The sequence below is a fragment of the Hippoglossus hippoglossus genome, chromosome 7 (genome assembly GCF_009819705.1).
Source record: "Hippoglossus hippoglossus isolate fHipHip1 chromosome 7, fHipHip1.pri, whole genome shotgun sequence".
Taxonomy (NCBI): Eukaryota; Metazoa; Chordata; class Actinopteri; order Pleuronectiformes; family Pleuronectidae; genus Hippoglossus; species Hippoglossus hippoglossus.
Genome location: NC_047157.1, coordinates 7080794 through 7108418, shown reverse-complemented (window position 1 = coordinate 7108418; position 27625 = coordinate 7080794). Strand labels below are relative to the sequence as shown.

The following is a 27625-nucleotide window of genomic DNA, read 5'->3' as shown; positions in this document are numbered from 1 at the left end:
TCTGACGTAGATCAATGATGTGTTATACGTCTTCACTGTGCAAAATGCATACGAATTTTCCTGATATAAATTGGACTTCATATTCATCATATTTCTGATGACAATTATATTGCGATGATAAATAATATTGCTTTATTCTCCAGCGCTAATGCTCATACACAAAATGTGATATACAACAGTAGGTTGTAACAATTATTCATTAACATAATTTGAATAGATCAAAATATTAATTATAACTGTATTTGACTCCACACACTTCTTATATACAGTATATAGTAAGTATAGATATTCACCTTCCGTATTTTTACACAGCTTAAATTCCATAACTTTCTAATAGAAACTCCAGCCAGAATTTCAGTTAAGCTTCAGCTTGAGCAGATGCCAGTAACCCCGGTTTCTTCAGAAAATGCAATTTATCATTTTACTTTGCGTCCCGTTAATTCAACTGACTTTTCCCCACAGCTTGTGCATATCTTATAAACCTGTCCAAGTTGAAAACAAAGAATGACTCTGAGCTTATTCAGCAAAATGTATTTACAAATGTGTATATGTACAAACATTGCAGATGCTCATCACAGACAATATCCAGTTAAAGAGACCATGCAGTTAAATAAACAGTCATGTAGATATAGATTATTTTATTTTATTATTTTTGACAGTCACATTTCACACTGAGATTTGATTTACACAACATAGAATCAGTTGAGTCCAAGGGTAATTGAATGTGTCCAGTGGTAAAAATAAGTTTGTCAAAGATTCTGGTTCATCGTTGCAGAATTTAAGTTTGTTTTGAATATCTAAAGGTTTGGAGGGATGCAGATTATTTGGGTATATGTTGTGTAAAGTTTAATATTACTGGTGATGCAGAGTTGATAATAACCTGCTCTCTGCCAGTTGCTGTCCACTGGTCAACAATTTACCGAGAACACATCAATGCTGTGATCTCACCACAACCTGAAGGCAGCAACGCAGTTCCAGTGCCCAACCATAGGGGGCGTCGATCTACGGATCCCGTTTCCCGTTAGCCCGTCAAGCTCAGCTACCCAAACCTTGACATTGCGAAGATGGAGGCTGTGATGGTGTAGACCGGGACAAGAACTCACTGCGGAGCCGTGTTATGACAAGATACCCAGTCGGTCCAGGTAAACCGCTGCTCACTCGGCTGTCGAGCAAACGCTAGCGCCTTTCTAATGTTATGTAGCTAGCAGAATGACACCTAATGTCAGCGGACGGGGGCTAGCGCAGCGAACATGAGCTAAGCTAGCTAGCAGCGCCGGATAAACTACAGCGTAGTTCGTGGAAAGCTGAGAAGTTAACGCACGGAACCGCTGGTTTTCCTCAACGACAGCGTCTTGTCTTATCCAGGGAGACGGCGGTGCAGCGCAGGAACCAGCCCCCAGCTAACTTTAGCTAATGTCATCTGCAAGATGTTTTGATGTCGATGCTAGCTCCCGTTAGCAAGCTAATCATTTGCAGGAGCGTTTCCTGGTTGAGACGCCTCTGCTTGTTGTCGAGCCGAACGTTCAGGATATTCGAGGGTAGTGTGTTTATTGTGTTTCGGTTTACCTGGCACAAGAGCCAGCTAGTGTTGAGCCATCATAATATGATGCTAGCCCCGACGTCTTCATGTTTTCTATTAAAGGCAAGGACGTTAGTAGTAACATCGGAAACCTGGTGTTTTCACTGTCAAACTACACATCAGTGCACATGACTCCAGTGCTTTACAACAAGGCTTAATGATAAGTTACTCTCTTTATTTCCTCTCTTTATAAGCATCAAATGCATTTATGTTTTCTTTCCATCCAAATACTCAAGATGAATGTAAACCACTTAAAGGTTCAGTGTGTACGATTTAGGTGAAAGGGATCTGTCAGCAGAAACCGAATAAAAAATAATCCTAGTGTCTTTCCTCTAAATTGTATGAACGGTTGTTTTCTCTACCCTAGAGTGGGCCCTTTATATTTAAATACTTTATATTTACATCTGGAGCCGGTCCTCTCTACGGAGGGCGCCATGTTTTTTACAGTAGCCCAAACTGGACAAACTAAACACCTTGTGAGTTTTCATGACGACTGAAAGCTTGCACAGGTTCTCTTTCATGTTTGGAAGGGTAGGGTAAGGTGAGGGGAATTCAGCTGCAACATGCAACTTCACCACTAGATGTCACTTAATGCTACACACTGAACCTTTAAACAACTTAAAACTGATTGTAACCTTTCATTTTAAGTCATAAAGATCAATACGATTTCCAATCAAGAAACTCGTACTGTGAGAGGTGTGTGTTTTTCTCTCAGCCGAAGCCACTTAGCTTTGATAGTATTAACACAACAAATATTATTTTGAATATTAACTATGTGACCTATTCATAGTTTTCTCAACTTGCCATATTAACTCTTCTGGATCTGTGTGTCTGCAGGTGGAGGCAGGTGGTGTGAGTAGAGTGCAATAGACATCGGCAGCATGTACTCCGAGTGGCGCTCGCTGCAGCTGGTGGTGCAGAGCGACCAGGGCCACCTCAGCGTTCTGCACACCTTTCCCAACAATGTGGGCACGGAGGTGGCGAATGCTGTGGTCAAACCTCTGGGCACCGCTGTGAGCCCTGTTGCCACAGAGAACATCCTCAAGACAGACAAGGAGGTAAATGTTCTGTATTTACATAGCACTTTTCTGGTCTTGATGACAAAAGCACTTTACTGTACATTTTTTGCTATTCACACAAACATACACACACACACATACATTGCATTATGTTCAACACTTTCTCTATCACAAATCAATGACACACTGCCAGCACAGCTGTCAGGAGCAAATTGGGGTTCAGTATCATGCCCAAGGACAATAAGACAGATGAGGAAGAGGTCCATACTGGTAGAAAACAACAGTTAGCAGAGCCCAGTGTTTGCCACACTGTTTGGTGGTGCTATTGCTGTGCTTGGTTTATTTTTTGAAAACATCAGTATCCATTAGATCAGTCGAAAAAAACATTAATGTCACTGTACTTTTTCTATGTGGTCATGCAACTTAAGGATGGAACAACTGGGTTAGTCTTTGCAAAAGTAAAAAAACATCTCATCTCTTCAAATGAGGTTAAACTATGGAAAAATCCAGTTTGAAATGTGATGCAAATTATTTTTGTGTACCTGCTCAGTGTGACCACAGTGTTTGTCATTCTGCACAATCCTTGTTTGATATATTGATAAGAGCTGTAATCAACTTAAAGGAACAGCCTCTACATCACTGGATTTATCTTATGTCCTACTACATACAGTAGATTGTTTCACTGTTGGGGTGATAGCATGTGTGTTGACCGTGATTTAGACCACATGCAATGCTTGACATTGAGGCCATTTTTGTGTCATGGGATCTCTGTTTACGCTGTAAACATCCTTCTAAATTCCTGTAGGCAAAACCCAGTCGGGCTGTTATAAGTTTTTTGGATCAGGATTGTCTCTGGTGTAGCTACTGTGGCATATAAAGGCCTGAGTGAGGAAGTACTACAGAGGTACTGTAGCTTCTCCTTTCTCTGTAGGATCTGTATCTTTTACCTGAAACATGACAGACAATTAGTGCTGTCGGTGCAGCTCTGCTTTCACACCACTTTCCATGTAAGCAAAACTGAACACAGATTGGGTGCTGATGTGTATGTTTATTTTCTCTAAATGTTGTGCATTGATTATTTACAAATTTAAAGAAGTGGTAAATGGCTATTTGGTATATCCTAAAGCCTCTGGGTCAAATCATATATAAAAAGTGATAAACAATATAAGTATGTTTAATTGAAATGTTCGAAGCCTCTTACGCAAGGCGGTTTTGATTGATTGGCTATAAAAAGCCAGATTGGTTTCTGATCCTCCTGGTTGTATGCTCTGTTCCCAAAAGATGTCTTAGAAGTCTCCCCTGTGCTCTGATGAAATTCTGGAACATCTGCTAATACACATTGTGATGAACAAGGGAATCACTGAGCTCAGAGCGAGGCAGGACTTTCAGTTAATAGTATGACAGCATGTGTGGGGTTAAAAATATTCCAGCAATATTTCTCAGTTATATCTGAAGTACCACTGTTGCTTTGAAATTCACTTCATGCTGAGGATAAAGATTGGATAAACCTACCTGCCACTACTGATAGCAGGGATTAAGGTTCTCTGTTGCTATGACGGGTTTCCATCAGTTAGATTCCAGAAAGGTCACGTATGAGAGCAGTGCAGAGAAAAATAGGACTTTAGCTTCAGATGACAAAACCCAGAACCGTCTTCCCAGCACCTCAACCATCTCTCTCATCTCTTTGTTGGGATTTTCTGCACAAGTGGTTCACCTCATGTCTTGTTATGCCATTGGTACCTGTCAATAAATAGTTGCAAATTTGCTAGTGACTGGAGTTAGTGGCTAGTAGGGTACGTTACTGTTGTAGCTCAAAGGGGGAGGGATCAATGCCAGAAGTGGCAGGAATGTGTTGTGCCCTCTACTGTAATTCTCTAGTAACAGACATAGTACCCAAGCAAGGACGTGAACAATAATGTCGTTACATTAACCCAGCTTAAGGGATTCAGCTTAGTAGTTATTGGTTAAAAGTTATGTTTCTGATCTGTTTGTTATGTTTAGTATAAAGACTCCACACACGATCATGGGTAATAAGGCGTGAGTGGGACATCCTCTGTCTTTGTTGTCTCTTAGAAATGTGCACCAATGTTTAAATGCCACAGTTGTAGAGTTACCCAGTTTTCATTCATCTCTTGCCATTTGTATATTTGATCTGTTTTGGACTTAGCAATAAACTAAGAACCATGTGTATGAGAGAGGAGGTGTACTGTTATTAACATCATCCTCTCACCACAAAACTTTGGCCATCCTTGCTAAAAGACAGATAGGTTTACTAGATGTGCTTAATGCTAATGCTTACTCACTTGACATAGTGCCGACTGACAGTATAATGTCATATCAACAGAATGACAGAAGATATAAGAGGATATGTTCCTGTTAAAACTTGGTTTTCAGAACTGGCATTCTTTCTCTGTTTCATACAGTGAGATACAAGACAAGACATATGCTTTACTGCAGTATGCTACATAATGCTGCAAAATAATCAATATCTCAGAACATAGAATATTAAATCTAATTAATGAGACTGGTTTTGCTCTTAGGTAAAGTGGACCATGGAAGTGCTCTGTTACGGCCTCACCCTCCCCTTAGAAGGGGACACGGTCAAGCTGTGTGTAGATGTGTACACAGACTGGATGATGGCCCTGGTGTCGCCCAGGGACTCGATGCCTCAGCCTGTGGTCAAGGAGCCCAATATGTATGTCCAGTCCATCCTTAAACATCTTTACAACGTGTTCGTACCAAGGTATGTGAGAAATGTTCACAGATGAGCCTTTATTCATCTCCTCCTTTTTGTTTGAATTTTTTTTTAATTTAAACGAATAGGATGTGCATGTTGTCTGTTTTTACACCATGTCTGCTACTGTTAACAGTCATCCTGTATAAATCTGTGACTGTTGATGTAACTCATCATGCCTGCTGTTTTTTCTACACTTCCTCTCCGGCTCCTTCTCTCCCTCTGGTTTCCTTCCTGGTCCCCTCATTTCAAACACATCCTCTTCCCCTCCAGGCCTGACCAGCACAGTCTGAACCACATCAGGCTTTGCCAGCAGGTTCTGACTGCTGTCCAGAAACTGGCAAGAGAGTCCGTCTCCATGGTTAGGGAAACCTGGGAGGTGCTGCTGCTCTTCCTGCTACGCATCAATGACACCTTACTTGCCCCACCCACAGTTGGAGGTAAAAGTAATAGACATCTTGCGAAATGAGTGATATGAAAGTTTAAATGATGAGAAAGTTTGGACGTAATTGTGCGGACATCCTCAGAATAATTCATGTCTGAAAACGGTTTGCGTTATTAGTGATAATTACTAACAACAGTAATAACCTGCAATTTCCTCATTCTTTAGTTGGCGTGGCAGAGAAACTGGCAGAGAAATTGATGGCAGTGCTGTTTGAGGTGTGGCTGCTGGCATGCGCCCGCTGTTTTCCCACGCCACCATACTGGAAGACGGCTCGGGAGATGCTGGCCAATTGGAGACACCACCCTCCAGTCGTAGAGCAGTGGAGCAGAGTGGCCTGTGCCCTGACCTCCAGGTTGGAAAGACATCAACTACAGTAGTGTTTATAGTGCATTACTGAATTGTTTCCAGAGAGTTAAGCTAGTTGGCTTGTTTAACCTGTTAAACACCTGTATTCACAGAGGGGAGAAGCAAACCTACTTGTTAAACAAATTGTAATTGTTGTAATCGTGACTATAAGAAACACAAAAAGAAACTTCCTTTTTTTGTTAAGGCATTCCAGGGTCTGTATTTTCTACTGAGACAATGTGTTTGTTTCGGTTGTTTTCTTCAATTCAGGCTTTTGCGCTTTACCCACGGACCGTCCTTCCCTCCGTTCAAAGTTCCTGATGAGGATGCCAACCTGATTCCTCTGGAGATGGACAATGACTGTGTGGCACAGACATGGTACCGCTTTCTCCACATGCTTAGGTGAATAATTCTTAGATACTTTTTATTGCATTCTCTGGGGTCCAACTTGAAAACTTCCTTGTTAAACTGAACCTAACGGACACAATTGTTTTCTTTGTTCATTGGGTTTAAAAGACAAGGAAGTAGTTGCACATAGAGGAAATAAAGCACCTCATATGATTCCCATAAAACATTTCTCTGTTCTCTGTTCTATCTTCTTTACTTCCATCTTTTATGCATTTATTTAACTTTTATCTTATCCAGTCTTTTTTTTACTCATTCTTATTCGTAAATTCATACATTTAAGGTCACTTTTTTTGTCGTCCGTCCCGAACGTGTTCAAAAAGTCAAAATAGTCACAAAATGATCCCAGTAAAAGACATTAAAATAAATTGGATTCCATTATAACCAAGTGATTGCTTAATCTGGTAGAGGATATATCTAAACAAGCTTTAACAGTGTATTTAACTTATTTAAATTGTCTGTTTAATGAATTCATTTACTGTCCATTTATTTCCAGCAATCCAGTGGACCTGAGCAACCCTGCGATAGTGAGCACCACTCCAAAGTTTCAGGAACAGTTTCTAAACTCCAGCGGTATCCCTCATGAAGTGGTCCTGCATCCGTGTTTGAAACAGCTCCCCCAGATCTTCTTCAGGGCCATGAGGGGGGTCAGCTGCCTAGTAGATGCCTTCCTGGGTAAGGGGGACATTTGGGGAGACTTTTTAGCCTAAATGTTTAAAAGCTTAACAAAAGGATATTTGAGAAGGAAGTGATGAGACTTATCAGAAGGATTCAACGGCTGTTTCAGAAGTTTTAGCAAATGAACCATAAATCATGTCAACATAAGGTTTGGTTCATGTAAAAAAAATGCTTTTGTGACGTGGGATGATGATGATTTGCAGAGCGCGTCCTTCCCAACATTTTGTTTGACAAAAATAAAGCAGCTGTAGTATTAACTCTGATCTTTCTAAAGCAACACTCATGTTGTTACAAGTTAATTTTAGTACTGTGTTGAGATCAATGGATACCATCGGCTTCTGGAAGGAAGGAAAAATACATTTGTAGTATTTAAAAAAAAAAGGGTAAGTAGAAACATAAAGTATATGTGTTGAGTGGTGAAGTTATATATGTACTAAGAGCCAGCAATCCAGCCTTTGCTCCTTTCACACAGGCACCACTCCAGAGTAAAATCAAGATGGAGGATGTCAGTCAGTCAATACTACCTGTTTGAAAACATCTAAATAGAAACATATCAGTGTGTATTCTTCTCTTTACACTGTAGGTGTCTCTGTTGAAAAGAGAGATGTACGGGAGAGGGTGTTCACTTTTTCCCCAGTGCTGCTCCTTCATGGTACAGACATCAGCTGACGCGTCAAATAATGAGATGGGCATATAACGGTCTATTTCATTGGTGGTGATGATGTTAACAACTGGGATTAGTTTTGCTGTAGCGCAATGATGCGTTTGGAATAAACCACAAGATCTTCAACAAGGTGTCTCCTGTGGGCATGAAAAGTCAATCAAGATGGATGGAGATCAGTTACTTGTGATTTGTTTTTAACTGCATGTCAACGAATGAATATTGCCTATGATCACCTCACATACGCTGAAGTCTCTTCATTTCCTTCTTTCTTTCTTACCATGAGAAATTGGAAGATGATTATATTTACCAAAAGAAAATACTGGCTGCTGGAAAACTTAATGAGACTAATCAGACATTCCCAATCTCCCCAGCCCCCACTGAGGGGGGCAAAGGCAAACTGTTCGGCCCAGTTCATTTTTTACCTCTCTGTCAACAGGTATATCACGTCCCAGAGCTGACAGTGCCCCGCCCACCCCGGTCAACAGAATGAGCATGTCCCCGCCCCCCTCCATCACCAACACCACGCCCCCTCACAGCCGCAAGCAGCGGCACACCGTGGTCACCAAAACCACAAGCAAGAGTTCAACTGTAAGTGCATTAAACCACAACAAATATAAAGTGGTAGAGTTATAAGAACACTTTTTTTCCTGCTGTATTACAGACAGATTAAGGTTAAAACATTTGTGACATATTGTGTTTATGATTTCCTGCCATTTCTTCTTCATTTATGTGAAGCGATCTGAAAAAAATCTTCTTTTTAACAAATTTTTGTGTGTGATGTGTTAGTTAAGCCGTTTTCAGACCGGGGTTTCTGCTGCTAGCCCCCTAGGAGGAACTCTGGATAATATCTGAATAAGTCCATGTGCCAATACAGCAGGAGATTGTCCGGAAAATGAATGGGCGAATTGAGGACGTTTCTAACACAAGACAGACGCAAAACAGAAAAAAAGAAAAAATATATCAATAAAAGAAAAAAGGAGCCATACACGTGGAAGAGGCAACAGAAGATGTCAACTTAGAAAGACAACAAGACTCTATAGTTTTGGTGATAAGCGGCGGTGTTGATAAACCAAAACACGTGATTTCCGTAGCTGAATTTACACACCACGTCCTGCCTCCTGCATGCTGCGTCACCCCACACCTAAAGCCACCGGAGATTTCTGTGTTGTTGTGAAAGCATCAGACCTGCTGCGTTGTTCCTGTGTGAAAGGCAAACTCCTATGAGGACATCCTCTGGAGTTAATGTCTGAAAACGGCTTTAGTTACACTGATCCTATTGTCGAAACCCTAGTAACATGTCTTTCTCTGTCCCTTCCCACCCTGCAGAGCAGTGGTAGTCAACCAACCAAAGCATCCCAGCAGCAACAGCAGCAGCAGCAGCAAAATTCGTCCTCCCCGACCCTGCTGTCCAGCCCCAACCAGAGCAGCTGGGAGTCTCGGCCTCTGCCCGCCCCGGCAAGGCCGAAGGTTAACAGCATCCTTAACCTGTTCGGCCAGTGGCTTTTTGACGCTGCTCTGGTGCACTGTAAGCTCCACAGCGGCCTCAGCCGAGACCCTAGCATGACCGGTAAGAAGTGAGACGATGGCTATAGTGTTTCCATTAATGCATGGTCAGGTGGGTGTTTTGTTGCTGTTCATTAGTATACATGTTTTTGTGGAGTTCTTTGTGTTGTCTGTGTTATTTATTATTGTATGTCGTTGGGATAGCCTATCCTTTTTTCACCATTTTCTCAGAAACTTCGTTGTGCTTTTCTGTATGTGAAGGGCTTGGTTAGAAGTGGCCTGGTATGAGATTTCCATCTGATTCTAATTCATTTGCATCTACCAACTGTTTAAACATGGCTACAACTGCATATAGACTACAAGCACCTGCTGAGGACTTCATATAGACTAATTGTACTGGTAAATTCATGGCTAGAGGAGTCAACAACAACACAGAAAGCACTTAGCATTTGAAAATACATTTGGCATACCATTGGCTCTCCCATTTATTTTTCTCATTTTGGTGTAGTGTCCTGCACGTGTCTACCATGTCTGACTAATGTTAAAGAGTTGTACTGGGTCACAAGTCATGTTTTGAGGAGAACAAAAAAGCAATTCATGCCTGATATGAATTGATCCCAAAATATTGGATCTGCTTTGATTTTGTGTCTCTCCACTATTTCTGTTATCTTGCAGCCTCTTTTATCCAAATTCTCCTTTCTTATAAATCTTGTAAGTAGGAACGGCAGTTTTTTTTCCTCGCTTGATTTGCGTTTCTTGACAAATTGTCCTGCTTTTTAGTTGAGTTCCTCATGATCATTGCCATTATCACCATTGTTTTTCTGTTCCCACTCCTTGTCATACATATGAAAGTTCACCAGCGTTCTCCCAGCGTTTCTCCAGAGGTGATGGAATGGGTTTCACCAGCTGACCACTTGTCTCGATCATACCGTTGCCAGTTTGTGACGCCACCCCCGTTTTAAGTTCTCATTTTCTTTTCTTTGAGTCACACTAATCCTTATTGTTTAGTTTCAGCCCCCACCTCAAGTTCAGCATTAATGTTTTGTTCCTCGTAATTTCCTTTTGTATTGTCAGTTCACTTGAGTTTTGATTTTATTGGTTTGGTGCCTCAATGCATGAAGTGAATGTTCTGTAGCTCGAGTGACAGTCATATAATTGTGGCAGCGAGGGAGCTGACACAGGGATTTTGTGAAATAGTCTTGCAGCACAGAATGACTGACACATTTTATTACCAGCACACTTCACCTGGTCATGCTTTGTGCCAGTAATAGATAGAACGTCTGTGGCAAACTCTTTGTGTCAGAGTTCCCTTTATTGAATGCTTTTAAAAAGATATGAGTGTGTTTGCAGTCATTTGAGTCTTTGTTTTATCTTTTTTTTTGTTTTTTCATAGTAATGATTAAATGTCTGCTTTGTGGTGCTTTTGTTTTTCCAGTAAATTTTTTTGTTCTGTGCATATAGTAGACACATGTATGTCTATTTTTGCCTGTTTCTCATACATGCATGAATACTAATGACGACATTACAATTCAGTGTCCTTTCATTCTCTGTCTCTTCCCGTTCTCTACAGCGATAGCCACTCAAGTAGGTCTGGAGCTGAGAAGGAAGGGTTCTCAAATGTCCAATGACTCCATGGTGTCAAACCCCATGTTTGACGCCAACGAGTTCCCAGAGAGCTATGAGGCTGGACGAGCCGAGGCCTGTGGGACTCTCTGCCGCATCTTCTGTAGCAAGAAAACTGGAGAAGAGATTCTGCCTGTTTATCTTTCCAGGTATCAACTTTTTTTATTCTATTAATACCAGATTTTAGATCCGACATTAACATCAGCCTAAGCCCTGGGCCACACCGCCCACCTCATCTGCACGTGAATATCTAGGTTTTCATTTCATCGCTGCAGCAGCATCTAGAGCTTTGATGTCTCACTGATTTTTAATGGGCAAAAATTGACCGGAAGAAAGATCTGTTGATTGTCATATTAGCAACTTTACATAAAAGTGACACCATTCACTATAGTTTATGGTCTGAGGTATGTCTGAATATGTCAAAGACATTAAATTATAGTTTTGTTTCAACAATTCTATGTTAATAAAATAAAAAATGGAGGCTACACAGGTACTGTATAGTCATACTAAAAACAATAGGCTGTATTTATACATGACTGTACTATATGAATGCTCATTGAAAGTGAAGATAAATCAGCTTCACCAGCCACCTGGTGGCTGACTACAATATAATTCATAAATCCACCTCCTCCAAGTTAGTGGATGGGACATGGAGCAAACTAAAACCCAAAGTACAGGTCAAATACATTTGTCAAACATGATGTATGGTCTAGTAATAATTTTTTTCACAAGTGTAGTATTAATTTGTTATTTAATGCTATAAAAATGGGGTTAAACATCATGTTTGAAAACTATGCATGAGTCATGATTGGTCATCCACACGTGAGACCTCGCTACTGCAGTGGAGGCTTGTTGTCCATCTATATATACAGTCTATGGTAGAAACCCAGTGCAGGCTGTAATTAAATTATGATAACAAGTTAATAGAAGGTAAAGTGTAGTCATTTTTCAGTGTGCAAGTTTTATCTCAGTAGCAGTGCCACCCCAACACTGCTGCAGTAGACACACACGTGTGATTGCACATAGCTTTCGTTCAATATGTGGGGCCCAGGCCGAACTGTGGACAATTTTATCTGTACAAATTACATAGAATAGTGAATAAATTGCTTCTCCTCTCGTCTCTATCTGCAGATTCTACATGGTCCTGATTCAGGGTCTCCAGATCTCTGACTTCATCTGCAGACCAGTTCTGGCTTCTATCATTCTCAACTCTTCCTCTCTCTTCTGTACTGACCTGAAGGGCATCAATGTGGTGGTGCCGTACTTCATAGCTGCCTTGGAGACTATAGTTCCAGACAGGTTAGTTTAATGAGATCGTATTTTAGAATTTAAAATTGTTTGTTTGGGATTTTTTTTAGCTGTGGAGTTGGTGTAAAACCCAGCTGTAAAACAGATTATAGCCTTTACTATATGAGAGAGTGGCCTCGCCTGGCCCTACTTGGCAGTCCCAATATATTGAGGCGCATTACTCTGTGCTGATCAACAAGTAATTCTGCTTCCCTGCTCTTTTCTAATCACTCATAGAGCTGAAATTAATAATAACCCCATGAATTCATATTTATGTGTTCCTGGATATGCAGGGCTTTGCTATTTCTGCAACAAGGAAGTTAAATGGTAAACGGTGCTGTGAGATGATCTACAGGAAGAAGGATTAGTGTTTGGTGTTTACTGTAAAGTGCAAAGTGCACCAGGCCATCCTGGGAGTGGGGAGGGACGACACACCGGCAGGTTACTCTGGCATGGTAAAAGGTCACAAGGCCTACTGTGCGTCTGCCCTATCCTGAAGCAGTAGTGGTAATAATTTTGAGGATACTGTTTTAAGATTGGTCAACTGGCACTGGCTCTAGCCTCCAATGCCCTCAAAGGATAAGTGGTCTGGATAATGGATGGATGTCTGAAACTTGTCTCAGTGAGATTTGTTGTACTCTTCTAGGGAGCTGTCCAAATTCAAGATCTATGTCAATCCTACTGACCTAAGGAGAGCCTCCATCAACATCCTGCTCGCCATGTTGCCGTTGCCGCATCACTTTGGCAACATCAAATCAGAGGTAACAGCTTGGACTGACTTCTCTTAAAGCTAATACAATGTTGTTTATATTTCTCATTATTATATTGGTTTCTTATCTGCTATTTTAATGCAGGATTTAGAAGGTTTTCCTTTTTTATTTAAACACCTTTATCCCTTACCCTTTGCTTTTTTGAAAATTTGAACAAGTTGAGTGTGTACAGGATTTTTACTTTAATTTTTTAACTCTGAAAGGCTTTTAGATGTTCACATAACAGTAAGGAATCAAGCCCTAGAGGCTTTTATTGCTTGTCTAGCTTTCCTATAAACCATGTTGTTAAGTATTGACTTTGTGTGCCTCAGGTTCTGTTGGAGGGAAAGTTCAATGAGGAGGATGGGTGGCCTCATGACCAGCCTGTGTCTTTCCTTTCCCTAAGGCTACGTCTCGTCAATGTCCTGATCGGAGCACTGCAAACTGAGACTGACCCCACTAACACTCAGCTCATCCTGGGTATCTGCTGCCCAATTTATATCCTCTTTATCTCTTTTGCCTCTCCACGTCCCTTAAGTCTATATATAGTTCTTTGTTAAGTTTGTCTTTCCTCCCTCTCAGGTGCAATGCTCAATATCGTTCAAGACTCAGCTCTTTTGGAGTCCATAGGAGCACAGACTGAAACAGTAAGGCTGAGATTGCTGCACTTTCCTCCTGCTGAATAATTAACAATTTATGATACTAGCAGCATGGTAGACTGGACTTCAAGATTGCTGTGTTTTTCTAACATTAGGGGAGTATAGATGGGAGCCATGTGACAGTGAGGAGTCAGAGTCACAGCCGCACCAACAGCGGCATTAGTTTCACCAGCGGAGGCAGCACAGAGGCAACCAGCCCAGATTCTGAGCGTCCTTCTCAGGCCCTGCTGCGGGACTACGGTAAGACACACGGTTACATTCATACACCAATATCTTTTTGCTTGGTGAATTAACACAGTAACATCAGCTATTGGTGGTGATCATGCATACCTGGGATGAGCATCTGTAACTTACTAAATTAACACATTTGTTCTTCATAGCTAACGTGGTTAAAGTGGTATGCAGAGTAAAGAAGCGTTGGGTAAAATGTCTTTGTAGGTGATACATAATCATTTGTTGCTGTGATGCTGTGCTCTCAAACAACATTTTGACACAAAGTATGAAGTGCCAGAGTGATAATGTGGCTGAATCAGAAGTGTTTCAAAGACTTTCTCTGGGGAGGGCTGAGCGATGTTTAACTGATGAAATATGTCGGACATTGTGATGTTATTTGAACAATAATGCCAACACTAATCAGAAGTTATAAGGACACGTACGGTACTTGAAGCTTACTTTGTGTTTGTTTGATTCACTCTACGGTTTATGAGACACGTATTTAAACACATAGAAAAAAATTCCAACATTTTGCGAGCACACAATAATTAAATAATCGTTTATTATTCGTAATCGAGGTAAAGCATTCACTCAAGAAATAATCTTGAGTGATTGGTGCTTGCTAAGCTGTGACTGCCCGAGCATACTGTATAAATGTCCACTCCCCATAATGTGACTGCCTTATCTTATAAGGTTTCAAATTTCTAGCAGTTTATTGTTCCATAATGGATTTTCTGTGATAGAATAATAAACTATTGTATAGAAAATTATTTTATTTTTTTGTTAATCAAAATCCATAGTTTCAAAATGCCAACATCGGTCAGCCCTATCCCTCAGCAGTTAATTTATAATGTACCTTTTCTTCAGTCTCCTAATTTTGTTCCAAATGGTTTTGCTGTTCTGATTTTCAGCACTCTGCTAACGCATGGTTCAATACCTATCTACTAGTTTAGCTTCCAGGATTTTTTTCTTGATGTGTTGAGTGCTTTGCTCTATTCTTTGCGTTGTTTGGTATTTTGGTGTGTTATATGATCTAGCTCTTCCAGATACGGCGGTGGGCCTGCTGGTGCGCAGTATCCACCTGGTCACACAGAGGCTCAACTCTCAGTGGAGGCAAGACATGAGCATTTCACTGGCTGCCCTGGAGCTGCTGGCTGGGCTGGCCAAGGTAAAGCTAGCACCACAGAGACTCACTGTAACACTCTGCTGTCATCACCAGGCCACAGTGTGGTTGTGGCTCAGCCCCACCCTTGGTTAAAAAAGACACACAGACCTGCAGCTCTTTATATATCTGTGCCACAGACGTAGAGAAGGGGAGAGAGGTGGAAACAGTGATGTAACGTGGGTAATATCCTGAAAAATAAGGATAAAATAAGAAAATACAGGCAGAAGGCAAAGTCTCTGCAGATCAATACACTGCACAACAACTGGGTTACTAATGCCTCTTTTACAGCAAAAACATGTATACATAGGTTATTTATAATAACCTATGTATGATAATAAAAGGCAATTAATAAAAGGCAATTAACTAATTTCGCGTTTCGTTTTTTCCCCCAGTGCGTCATGAATGCAATGAAAACAGAGGTGCTCTCTTACCTTGCTGTGTTGCCAAATTAGAGTGTTACCTAAGTGTAATGTTTCCATCGGTATCGATTGGAACTGGAGACGATTAAAACCAGTTTCTTCTGTAAGGTTATTTGACCCAGGAGTGAATGTTGATTGTGTCCATCCCCATTGGAGACAAAAGCCAGATGTTAGCAGGTTTTTTGACCACTGGGAAGGGGCTGAAGGGATTACTTATGTATGTTATTTTTTTTTTTAAATGAAAATCCTGAATAGTTTGCATTTGAATATTCATAAATACCTATTTGAGCATTTCTAATGTTAAATTTAAACCATAAAAAATCAAACGTGTCATAACTTAGTAAGACATTTTATTTATGTACCAGACTCTGCCAAAATTGTTTCCAGTGTCATGAAATGAAGAATTTTGATAATGTATCTAATGTGTGTCACTTTACTGTATTTCTGGTATTTGTTTAAACCAGGTGAAGGTCGGAGTGGACTCTGCAGACCGCAAACGTGCCGTCAGCTCTATATGTGGGTACATCGTGTACCAGTGTAGCCGTCCAGCTCCTCTTCAATCTCGAGACCTCCACTCTATGATTGTAGCTGCCTTCCAGTTTCTGTGTGTGTGGCTCACAGAACACCCTGACATGCTGGATGAGAAGGTATGTTTAAAGAATTGATGTAAAAAAATATGTTGTTTGGTTAGAGAGGGTTTTGTTAAAACAAACTCTCTTTTTTGTATCAGGATTGTTTGGTAGAGGTGTTGGAGATTGTGGAGCTGGGAATATCTGGTAGCAAGTCCCGACAGGAACAGGAAGTTCGGCATAAAGGGGAGAAGGAGCACAACCCGGCTTCAATGAGGGTGAAGGACGCTGCTGAGGCAACTTTGTCCTGGTGAGACGACTTAAAGTTTATACAGAAAAGATCAGATATAGAGTTACTTGATGTAGTTACTCATAGTAATATACATTTTTATTTATTTTATTCTTTTAATAAAACCATCACCATCCCTTTACTTGTGTGCTGGTGACCCAGTGACATCTGGACCACTGACATTGGTCCTGTTCATACCTGGCATTAACATGCATCTTGGGTAATCTGATGACAAATTAGTATCTTGAATTACCTCAGGTCAGACCTGTCATCAAAATGCTTCTCTGTATTGGTCTCAAGTTACCACTTGTTGTTGTGTCTCACTTCTCAGCTTTAAATTTCAGTTTGAAACAGACCAAATAGAGATTGGAAAGCACTTTCTCTGCCTATTCTGGTTAAAGTTAATAGACGAAGAACAAAATCAAAACTATACAGACTGGGTCTTTCCTTGGCATATTGCAATCAAACCAAATCAAGGTGTTTGACCGACTTGTAATTTATATCTATGGGCTTTTCAAAAGCTTCAGACATCTTGGACAAAGACACAAACACACTACTATAAGAATGTGACCATATGCAGCTCGGACCACCTAAATGATTTCTGAATATTTGTGAGGATTTTTATGCAGTAAAATAACTTTAAATATAAAAATAAATACCAGTTTTTGTAGAAGAAACTGGTTTTAGATATTGTACATTACATTATTTTTCTGCTTCTTTATTGACATAGTTTCCCCTGTTTTTCTGCTGATCCTCGATACAGATGACTACTATAAAGTGAAACATGCATTCATTAACCCAGTTTGATCATATTTATGTCCTTGCATTGCCTGTGGTGTTCCCTAGTATCATGCAGGTGTTGGGGGCCTTCCCTTCTCCCAGCGGGCCTGCCTCCACCTGCAGCCTACTGAATGAAGACACCCTGATTCGTTACGCCAGACTGAGTGCCACAGGAGCCAGCAACTTCCGCTACTTTGTGCTGGACAACTCTGTCATCCTCGCCATGCTGGAGCAGCCTCTCGGCAACGAGCAGAGTCAGTAGCTTATCATCCATCCTTTGAATTATCGATTTATTGTAATGTTGGGGGTAATTGCTGGGTTTTCTTTTTAATGTACAAGTAGAGGCTGTATCACCCACCAAGAACTCAGCAGTGTTCAATTAAAATAAATAACCAGTAGGAGATCTCTGTCACCACAGACCCCAGTCCATCGGTGACAGTTTTAATCCGAGGCACAGCTGGCAGACATGCCTGGACCATGCAGCTCTTCCACCAACCCAGAGGAGCTCGGGCCAATCAGAGGGTGAGATCATGCTGTAGATTACCGGCTAATGAAAGGCAGCAATGCGTTGCAATATTTGAATAGGACCTGCTCGATTTCTGTAACTCTGCACATCTGATAAGACACTCCATGTCTGTCTACACATCTCTCTTCCCACAGCAGGTGTTTGTTCCAGAGGGTCGTCCTCTGCCGAAAAATGATGTGGGGATAAAATACAGCGTCAAGCAGAGGCCCTTCCCTGAAGAGGTGGATAAGATTCCTCTTGTCAAGGCTGATGTCAGTATTCCTGACCTGGATGACATTGTCAGTAAAGAGGTGAGAGAAAAGCGTATTGGTCTTATATTCAAGTTATGACTAATATTAAACAAGTTATTCTCATTGGCTGAAAGCTAAACCAACATTGTTTGTTGTCTTTGCTGAAATAGAACCACAAAGTAAATTAATCAATCTTTGTTACTGTATAAACTCAGGCGTGTTATTTGGACTGGCAGGATGATTCAAGAGCTACAAACACACTGAGTTATTACCCACACGTGAGTTGTTGGAGAGGTCAAATTTCACTGGGCGTCTCTTGGATAATAGGGTGAAATCATCTGGTTTGGTGACAAATATATGCTAATTGTTTTGTGTGGTTTCTCAATCCAGTGCACCCACCACTCAGCACTTTGTAGTTTTTAATGCAATCCAAAGCAGTGTTTCCCATTAATTATCTAAACTGTGGCAGCGCGCCATATTCTAATTTATCCCGCCACAGTTTAAGAATGAACCCAATTTTTTTCCCACTTCTCATAATAACATTAGAGATCTGTAACTTGTGTGCAGCTCTTTTTGCCGGGTGCTTGCGCGCACTACCGTGAGTTACTGCATGCTCGTGTTATGGTTATCTTTCACTCTTCAGTATGTGTACCTCTCACACTGAATCTGTATGCATGAGCCCCAGTTACCGTCATCGATTGAATTCATTCTCTGGAAAACATTACTAAGCCACAAGTAACTGCAGTCTGAATCAATGATCAAAAAGAAAGTGAGCATTAAAAGCTTCAAACAAAGTTTATTAAAGGGTTGTTGCACTGGATTGGTTTAGATTGCACAGGTTTAGCTAATAGAATGCTAACTCCCTCTCTGTTAAAATGTTAGATCACAACACAATCACTACTGCTCAGCACTGACTCTTCAACTTTGGGAGTTAATACCTCTGTATTTGGGTTGAAGAACTTGACTTTTGTGGGCTAACACTGAATCAAGTGCCATTCATCACTCAGTGTCTTGAAATTGTCTTTAAAAATACACCCCATCCCCTTTGTCTCTTCAGCTGGAGGTTCAGCATGACAGGCTTCGTATTCTGATGACCAAGCAGATAGAGTATGAGAACACCTTGGAGCGGCACAGTGAGGAAATCTGGAAGTCCAACACTTTCCCTGACCCACAGACGGACTGCAAACCTCCTCCTCCGTCGCAGGAGTTCCAGACGGCGCGTCTCTTCCTCTCCCACTTTGGTTTTCTCTCTCTGGAGGCACTGAAGGTTGGTGAACATAATTTGTCTGATGGAATTAATACTAGTCATAGATACTAGTGTTAATGGTAAATGAACTGCGTTTACACTTTACTTTTCTGTTCTTAACACTCAAAGCGCTTCCAACACAGGTCACAATCACACACACATTCATACAGCACAACAACAATCCTCCTATATACATGTCTAATATTGTACTTGTTAATACAGTTCATTTCGAATGTTTTATATGAATTTATCTTTGACAGGAGCCCAACAACAGTCGTCTACCTCCTCATCTGATTGGCCTGGAGTCATCCTTGCCAGGATTTTTTGATGACATCAGCTACCTGGACCTCCTTCCCTGTCGACCATTTGACACCGTCTTTATTTTCTACGTGAGAGCTGGACAGAAAAGTAGCCACGAGGTGAGGGAACGCTGGCTGATTGGTTGCGGCGACACACAACAGATTGTCTTTATATAATACTCAGTGACGGACTGTACATTGGGAGCACCGTGACATTTCCCACTGGCCTGATAGTGTTTTTGGTCTGTCTTGAACTGATAATTTGATCAGCAATAATATAGCAAGCAGGAATGAGTTGACAGACCTTTGAAATACACTTATCTGGCAACCGCCGTAATCACGTCAGACTCGCGCCTCTGCCGTGCACCCGCTTCTGATAGTATTACAACAAGTCGCAGGTGAAATGGAAGGTCGTGGTCAGAAGAAAAGCAACGGTGGGGCAGAGACAGAAGGAAGAAAATAATCTTGCCTCAGATGCAGCTAAATGACAGTTCACCACCTCAGAGTCTCACCCAAACAATATCAGGATGTAAATTTCTAAGTAGAAACCCTAGAAATATCATACTTTCACCCATTTCACTCTAAATTCATGTTAGATGGAAATATCATGTTTTCACTGTTTTGGTTGTGGCAACAGAGGAGGAGATTCTTATGGCAGAGGAGATGAGTTACTGCGCTGCCTGCTTGTTTACTAGTCTGGTAGCCGTTACATCAACAAATTAGGTTAGCCTACAAAATTAGAGGTCTGGTGCTTGCGTGAAAAGCGTGGGCTGGAAAGGGGTCAAATTCCCAGCCTGACTTATTGTCGCAGCCCCTCAGAATACTCGTATGAGTTTTTGGGGCAAATTTAAGTTGAAAATGTTGAAAATTGACCTTGTTTCTTCTCTCACAATATGTCTATATAAATCTCAGATGAGAATGGATCTTTTTTTCCTCCTTTTGATCAGATCCTGAGGAACGTGGAGTCATCATCAAGTGTCCAGCCTCACTTCTTGGAGTTCCTGCTGTCCTTGGGCTGGCCTGTGGACGTGGGACGCCACCCAGGTTGGACGGGACACCTAGATACCAGCTGGTCCCTGAACTCCTTCTGCGACAGCAATGATACACAACAAATAGGTAAGCTACTGGGCATTAAATCTGAAGACAAATGCACTTTATGTTGATTGTTTTTTTTATAGTAACAAAGTAAATGACACACACATTTATTTACTGCAGAGGAAGCAGCTACTCCTGAGGACACAGGAGGTTCCGTGTTCAATGGGGAGAAGAAGGTTTTGTACTACGCTGATGCTCTGACAGAGATTGCCTTCGTTGTTCCATCTTTGACAGAAAACTCGGGTCAGTGTCCTCTCTTCTATGAAGTGGTTAGATATTGCATAAGATAAAAAGCCAGTGATGGAATCAGGAATGACAGTTGCCATTTGCTCTTTGTTGTTACCCAGAGGAGTCATCGGTGCACAGTGACTCCACAGTGGAGGCAGACACCAACACAGAAATAGTGCCTGGTTTACTCAAACAACCCAACCTCACACTGGAGCTCTTCCCCAACCATTCAGACAACCTTGAGTCTGCCAAGAAGGTAAAGTATAGTTTATGTGGGTGTATCAGACATGTATGTTGATAATGATTTTTTATTTTATTCAGAAATAGCTTTTGCTTAAACACACCGTTTGTTGTGCTGTTTCTTTTAGCTGAGTCCTTTGGTGAAGACAAAGAGGTCATCGACTGGAAAGTCCTTCCCACCACTGGGTCCGGAGACAAAAGTGTTCGTGGTTTGGGTGGAGCGCTTTGATGATATTGGTAGGAACCTATTCTTTATACTGCCATATCCTGTAATTTGAGGATACTAGTGGTATTGAATAATATTAATCTAATCTATAGATCATATTCAATTTCTTTTTCAGTAAGTTACTTCATATAAAATTGTAAAGTACTCTGTGGTGGTAAAAGGAGTTTCTTCGTGAACACTGGATGGTGCATGAAGGTCATTGTTTCTGTGTTTTTAGAGAACTTCCCGTTGACTGAGCTCTTGGCGGAAACCAGCACGGGCTTGGAAGCTAGCATGAGCAACAGCACTTCCTGCAGGTATACAGAAGTTTGCATTTTGCTGACAGCATGGTACGCATGCTGTTAATGTATTGGCTATTGGTTTTCTGCAAAAATAAAGAAAAACAACACCTCTGCAAAACAGCATGTAGCACATAAACCACTGCATGAACACATAGTGAGCAAAACAGGAAGTACAACAGGCGGTATGCAAAAGCGAGCACAGAAGAGGAAGTGTCACAGAGCTGTGATGGTTGTTTGACATGCCACAGGAAATCTTGGTTGTAGATAAACACCGACTGAGCCCGTGGACCACATTCTTCGAAAGGATTTAAATGTGTTGTGTTTAACCACATAAACAATGAAGGTGTGTGACCTGATGCATTTATTTCTTTAATTACAAATAATTTACTGAATTCCCAGGTCAAGATAATGAGTGGTGGGCATGTTTCAAGTTTGCTTGATTGACTTTTTCTTGTCATCACAACAAACACAGAACTTATTTGAGGCCATTCAAATTAGAAACCAGAAGCAGAGAAGGAAGCAAGTCAGAAATAGATACATTTCTCTGCTTACCTGGTTGTTTCATGAAAACCTATTTTTACACTTAAGTTCAGTCAAGTGCTACGTGATAGCAGCCAGATCCGTCAAGATATGTTAATGCAGGGTTTAAATTTGGTAATCGTATAAGAATGTAATTTGTGTCGAGTATTAAGGATGTGTCAGGAATGGTGGCCTCTGTAAAGTGAAATGCAACATTATACGTCTTATTTATATTCTATGTCATAATGTTGTCATGGTAGAGGCTCAAGCTGGAGTCGTATTAGGTTGCTACATGCTTTCCCCTGTTTTAGCATTGTCCCACTCTTCCCGAAACACATTCATAAAGTATTTAACTCTCTTCAACCTTGTGTTGTGTTGCAGCCTTATGCCAAAGTTAAAACAATCCTCATAGTCTACACTGAGTGTGGCAAAGTGAAAACTAAAATGTTTACATTGATAACTGGTCCGATTCTTTACTGTGACACGTGAAATGGTTTGTGCTTATTTACTTCTGCATAAGGCTTTAGTATAACTAGATATGAAAAGTATGAAGGGGTCTGAATACTTTGTGAATTCACTGTACTCCCCTCAAGAAATGAATCCCTGTTTGTAACAGTTTAAATACACACTTCCTTTCTTTATCTTGAAAAATCACTAAATGTCTTTCTATCTGTTGTTTTGCAGGTCGGGCTTACTAGAGAAGGATGTTCCACTGATCTTCATCCACCCTCTGAAGACGGGACTCTTCAGGATTCGGCTGCATGGAGCTGTGGGCAAATTTGGCATGGTGATCCCCCTGGTGGACGGCATGGTGGTCAGCCGCAGAGCTCTAGGTAACAGCACTCGCCCATACATTGTCGCCACCTCCCAACCTCACTTCTTTTACTTAACAGAAAGAACAGGGTTGATAAATCTAAGGCTTCATCAACTCTTCTACGAATACACCTGGCGTCCACACTACTCTGGAGTTTTAGAGACGCTAAAATGGAGACAAAAAATGAAAACATTGTAGTATGGATGTAGCCTAAATACATCACATGGAATACTGTATATAATGATCATTGAGGAGCTTATTCAAATAATGTGCACATAAATCTTATGGTGAGTGTCTAAGTTTGAAAAGCACTGGAAATACACAACAAAGTGAGGTAGTAGTAGAACAAAAGTTTAATAGTACGGTGGCCCTGAAGTGCAAATCATAACTGGGAAAAATCTGCAGCAAAACGCACAACAGGAATTAAGAAAACACAACAACCAAAAAGAAAACACAGTGCCAAATAAAAAAAAAACAACGGCAAATAAGGAAACATTTTTGCGTTATGTGATTTCTTTATAATTATTTTTTCTTGTTTCCAGTAAAGGCAGTAATTAAAACTATTTGAACCCACTATCAGAACTGTCTCCTCTCACTACTGACGACCTCACTTGTCTGCGTCCTTCCCCCAGGGTTCCTGGTGCGTCAGACGGTCATCAACGTGTGCCGACGGAAGCGTCTGGAAAGTGACTTGTACAACCCGCCCCATGTGAGGCGGAAGCAGAAAATAACTGAGATTGTCCAGCGTTACCGCAACAAGCAGCTGGAGCCAGAGTTTTACACCTCGCTCTTCCATGAGGTGGGGGAGGGAAAGCCTCACCTCTAATACCCCTGCCCTGTCCTAACACTGGCTCACAAGCGCACACAGACACACACATGCTTTATACCTATACTCTTACACCATTTACATACATACACACCCACACCACACACACACACAGAATCTTTATATTTATACTGTACTATTTTGTTATTTATATGAATACATATATCAACACTGTCTGCCTTTGACTCTGAGAGCAAAGTGTCAAAAACCATGCCAAGGTGGAAAAGCTACATTTCTGTGTCGCAGCCTCTCGCGGAACATTTGAATGGCTGAAGTTCAACAGTCTCTGCTCATTAGGTCTCATGCTTTGTGGCAAAAGAGTTTCTGCTTGTCTTCAAACTGCAATACAATAGTTACACTGTTGGCCTTTCTCAACTTGTAAAAAAAAAAAAAAAAAAAGTTTGTTCTCTAAACCCTGTGACATGAGTGAATTTCCTGATGGTTTTGGTAATACAGAGTTGTGTCCAAAAAACCCAGATTTGTTTTTTGTTGTTGTTGTAATCAAACAGATTCATAGCTGGATCTTTGCCAAGGAGACAAACATGCAAGCGTCATAAAAAAGTTTTTAAATCCAAATCGCTGCTGCTTTCAGGCAAGTTGCCTTGATAGAGCGAAGAAATGACATCGTTAACGGCCAATCATCTACACCCAGACGTCTGCTAAATTCTTCCCAGTGCAAACAGAAATTCGGCCGCTGCAGCAGCTTACTGGGTTTTTTTCAGATGATTTACAGGACTCCTGTGTTCTATTACTGTATGTGGGTGTAATTTTTGGAACCTGCACTGTCTCTGTGCCAGTCTGAAAGTCATCCCATCTCACAGCAGCCACTGCACTGTGTTTGTGTGTGTGTGTGTGTGTATGTGTATGTGTATGCATATGCACATGTATCCTTATTCAAATAATCAACACTACAAGAAGTCATACTGACCCCTAAACCTCTCATAGAAAGCATTTCATGATGAATTATGTCACTTTACAAACAAATGTGTCTCAAAGTAAATTCAGTTTTGAACATTTCAATCTCGGTCAAAGCTTGGTAACTCAAGAGTGTGCCGGTAAAGCAGTGACGGAGCTCCTGGAGTTTGCACTTGATGATCGCAGAGCTGATAACATAAGGACCACAAAGACATTTTAGCTTTGGAGTCTCGAACGTGTCACAGATTTGCACATCCCATAAAACACAAACAGGTGCTGAACCAATGAATTAACGTGGAGGCAGACAAATGGAGGTGCACACACACCGTCGCTCATTTCTATGCAGTTTTAATGATCATCCCAGACAACGTCTCAATACAACTGAATAGAAGCGAGCGCTGCTGTGCAGACCTCCATTCTGCTGATGACAAACAGAACCACGGCACAAATGAAGTGTCTACAAAATCTATGGTGATGTATTCAGAGGCCAAAGTAATCACTGTAGCTAACAGCGTTGTCTAACGTCCATCTTGCCTGATCCCAGCTGTATTTTTTTTTTTATTCTAAACCCAGAAAGAGAAAATTTAACAATCATTTTGGATGACAGAAATTAAAAGCTTTGCCTTCACAAATATTTTTTTTGGGGGCTTCACAGTTTCACTTTAGTTTACTCACTGTACTTTGGTCTATTCAAGCTCTCCTCACTGTCTGCCTGTAACAATGTGAAGTTATTTATCACAGCGATGGAACAGGACAAACACCTCTCGTTTCTTATGTTGTTTTGGAAAGTCTTAATGCACTGAGCACATTTTCTGTTTTATTTTCTATTCCCTGTGGTTCCCCTTCCATGTCTTTTTGTACTTTTGTGCATTTTGAAAGAAAACCCTGCTGAAGGAAGAGTTTTATCTTGTGAAATATGAATGAAGATGAGGCGCCGGCGAGTTTTTAAACCTATCATGTCTAACTGTGTGACTCACTTTTTACGAGCGTGCTTTATGCACATGCCTTTTTTTTGGAAGGAAAAAAAAAAAAAACATTAAATATGCTTCAAAGAAACTACATACAATCAGTCATACATTGTATCCTATGTTACTCCTCTGATCATATTTAAGGATTTGCCATGTACAGAAGCGGAGGATGATATGTAAATATATGAAAGTGTAGGGCATTTACAAGTTGTCTGTTGCATTCATCTGAGACGGCGAGAAAAAGCTATGTATGTATGCAATTATGTGTGGGAGGATCACAATGGGTATTGAATGTAACATGCATCAATTAAAACTATTATGAGCTTTTAATTTCTCCCATTTCCAATATTTGACTTTTTGTTCGCAGGATTTATATATCGTAAAAAAATCGTAAAAATATATTTTATTTTCTCTGCAGAGGATGAGGATTTAGATCTCACTTAACTCTGATAACTAGGAGCCAAATGAAATACACAGTTACTCTATGATAAATATTTGCACCACACACTGAATGATAGCCTGCGGCGTTAGTTGTGGTCTGGTGTAAAATAAAGAGGGAGAGAAAAAAAGCCTAGTATTATTATAACTTGATAAAACTTGTAAAGATGCCGCAGCTAAGCCTCCAGGCCTCAGAGCCGTATCGAATTATAACGGACTGTAACTGAAAATAGTATTTTTGTCTGGTTGACTTGAACAACTAATGGTTCCCCACCTTTATTTATGTTTGCAAGCATAATCACGCACAGCAGGTGTGACTGCTGTGTCAATATTATGTATTTATGCTGCATCAGAAAGATCATGCTTAACGCTGAAGAGGAACAAGTCAACAGGTCAAAGTATGTGAAATATGGAGGGAAAGGATTAGGCTACAGGTACAATTCAGAGAGTGTTTTCGAGACCTGAAGGTGAGTGAGTTGCGCACTTATATCTGTATCCACCAGAGGGCGCCTTTCTCTTGAATTTACCAGAAACGCATTGGATACTGTTGTGACAAACTACAGGAGCTAAATATTGAGCTAACTTAATTTAGTATATTTGATAATGTTTATAATTTCAAAATACTTAATTGAAAGTATTTTCTGGTTCTTTGTGTAATTTCTTTTAAATAAAAACCATAACTCGTCATTATGCCTTTGGCGGCTAACACTAGTATGGCTGTATAAAGATAATTAATGAATGTGTTAATCAGTTTTTTTTAATTCTTTGTATTTGGCCGAATATGAATCCCAAAAGTTCTGAAAAAGCGTTGATTGAAGGGAAGGCTACATTTATGCTTTTTATTTGTCTAGGTTAGGATGTTTGATCATTAACATCCAATAAACATAGTCACACTCAATGGAAAATATTGACTGTTACAGAATATGATAAAGTGGTTGGTTTTCTTGATTCAGTTGAATTTGCAGCACATACAAAGTACATACAAACTTTCTAACAAACAATAACGCAGTTTTATTCCAGCTACGATTCTGTTGGCTACTAGTTAGTTGGTAATCTGGCAAGTCTGACACACAAATTGTGACTATTTCTAAAGATGATAAGCAATTAGTCATTGGTAAGAAATAATAATCCATAGTTACTCCCCTTGGGGTTAAGACTTGCCATTTGGATTAAGTTGAGGGGTAGGCAATTAGTTGTGATGGGTAAGGTCCACACTGAGATAGAAGTACAAGGTTGTGTGTGTGGTCTAAATGCTATGTTTGTTTAAGGTTGGGTTCAGTTTAGATTTAGTTTAAGGGTTAGCTGTAGTTTTAAGGTTAGCTTTAGTTTATGGTTAGGTTTAGGTTACGTTCAATTTAGTTTAAGTTTAAGTTTAGGTTAAGTTAAGGTAAATGTTAGTTTAAAGTTATGTAAAGGTTAAGTAAGTAGTGACTATGGTTGATCTCCAGGAAATCAATGTAAGTCAAAGTAAAGCCATGGAGACTTGACTCTCTCTGTGTGTGTGTGTGTGTGTGTGTGTGTGTGTGTGTGTGTGTGTGTGTGTGTGTGCGTGCGTGCGTGCGCGCGCGTGTGTGTGTGTGTGTGTGTCCCTCCTCCTCCTCTCCCCCCTCGGGTCCGGCGCTGAGCCTCCATCGTCCTCCCCGCACTCA

General features: G+C 40.7%; 1 protein-coding gene across 9 annotated transcripts; it reads left to right on the top strand.

The window, feature by feature from the left end:
* The first annotated feature begins 989 nt into the window (after positions 1–989).
* On the top strand, positions 990–25868 carry ralgapb (Ral GTPase activating protein non-catalytic subunit beta). Of its 9 annotated transcripts, none has more exons than XM_034591684.1 (32): positions 990–1142; positions 2417–2637; positions 5139–5341; positions 5606–5772; positions 5943–6129; positions 6393–6524; positions 7024–7202; positions 7789–7857; positions 8306–8457; positions 9196–9436; positions 10048–10083; positions 10943–11144; positions 12127–12294; positions 12929–13043; positions 13364–13511; positions 13614–13678; positions 13786–13930; positions 14950–15071; positions 15952–16134; positions 16218–16366; positions 17192–17379; positions 17544–17647; positions 17786–17941; positions 18939–19148; positions 19388–19546; positions 20374–20542; positions 20642–20764; positions 20869–21005; positions 21118–21226; positions 21433–21511; positions 22700–22848; positions 23462–25868. In XM_034591684.1, exons 2-32 carry the CDS (start codon positions 2461–2463, stop codon positions 23653–23655), a joined length of 4617 nt encoding a protein of 1538 aa, XP_034447575.1. In that variant the 5' UTR covers positions 990–1142; positions 2417–2460; the 3' UTR covers positions 23656–25868. The 9 variants fall into 9 exon arrangements, with proteins under 9 accessions (XP_034447575.1, XP_034447574.1, XP_034447573.1 ...); XM_034591683.1 differs by having other exon boundaries at positions 14941–15071; positions 17789–17941; XM_034591682.1 differs by having other exon boundaries at positions 14941–15071.
* The last annotated feature ends 1757 nt before the right edge of the window (positions 25869–27625 follow it).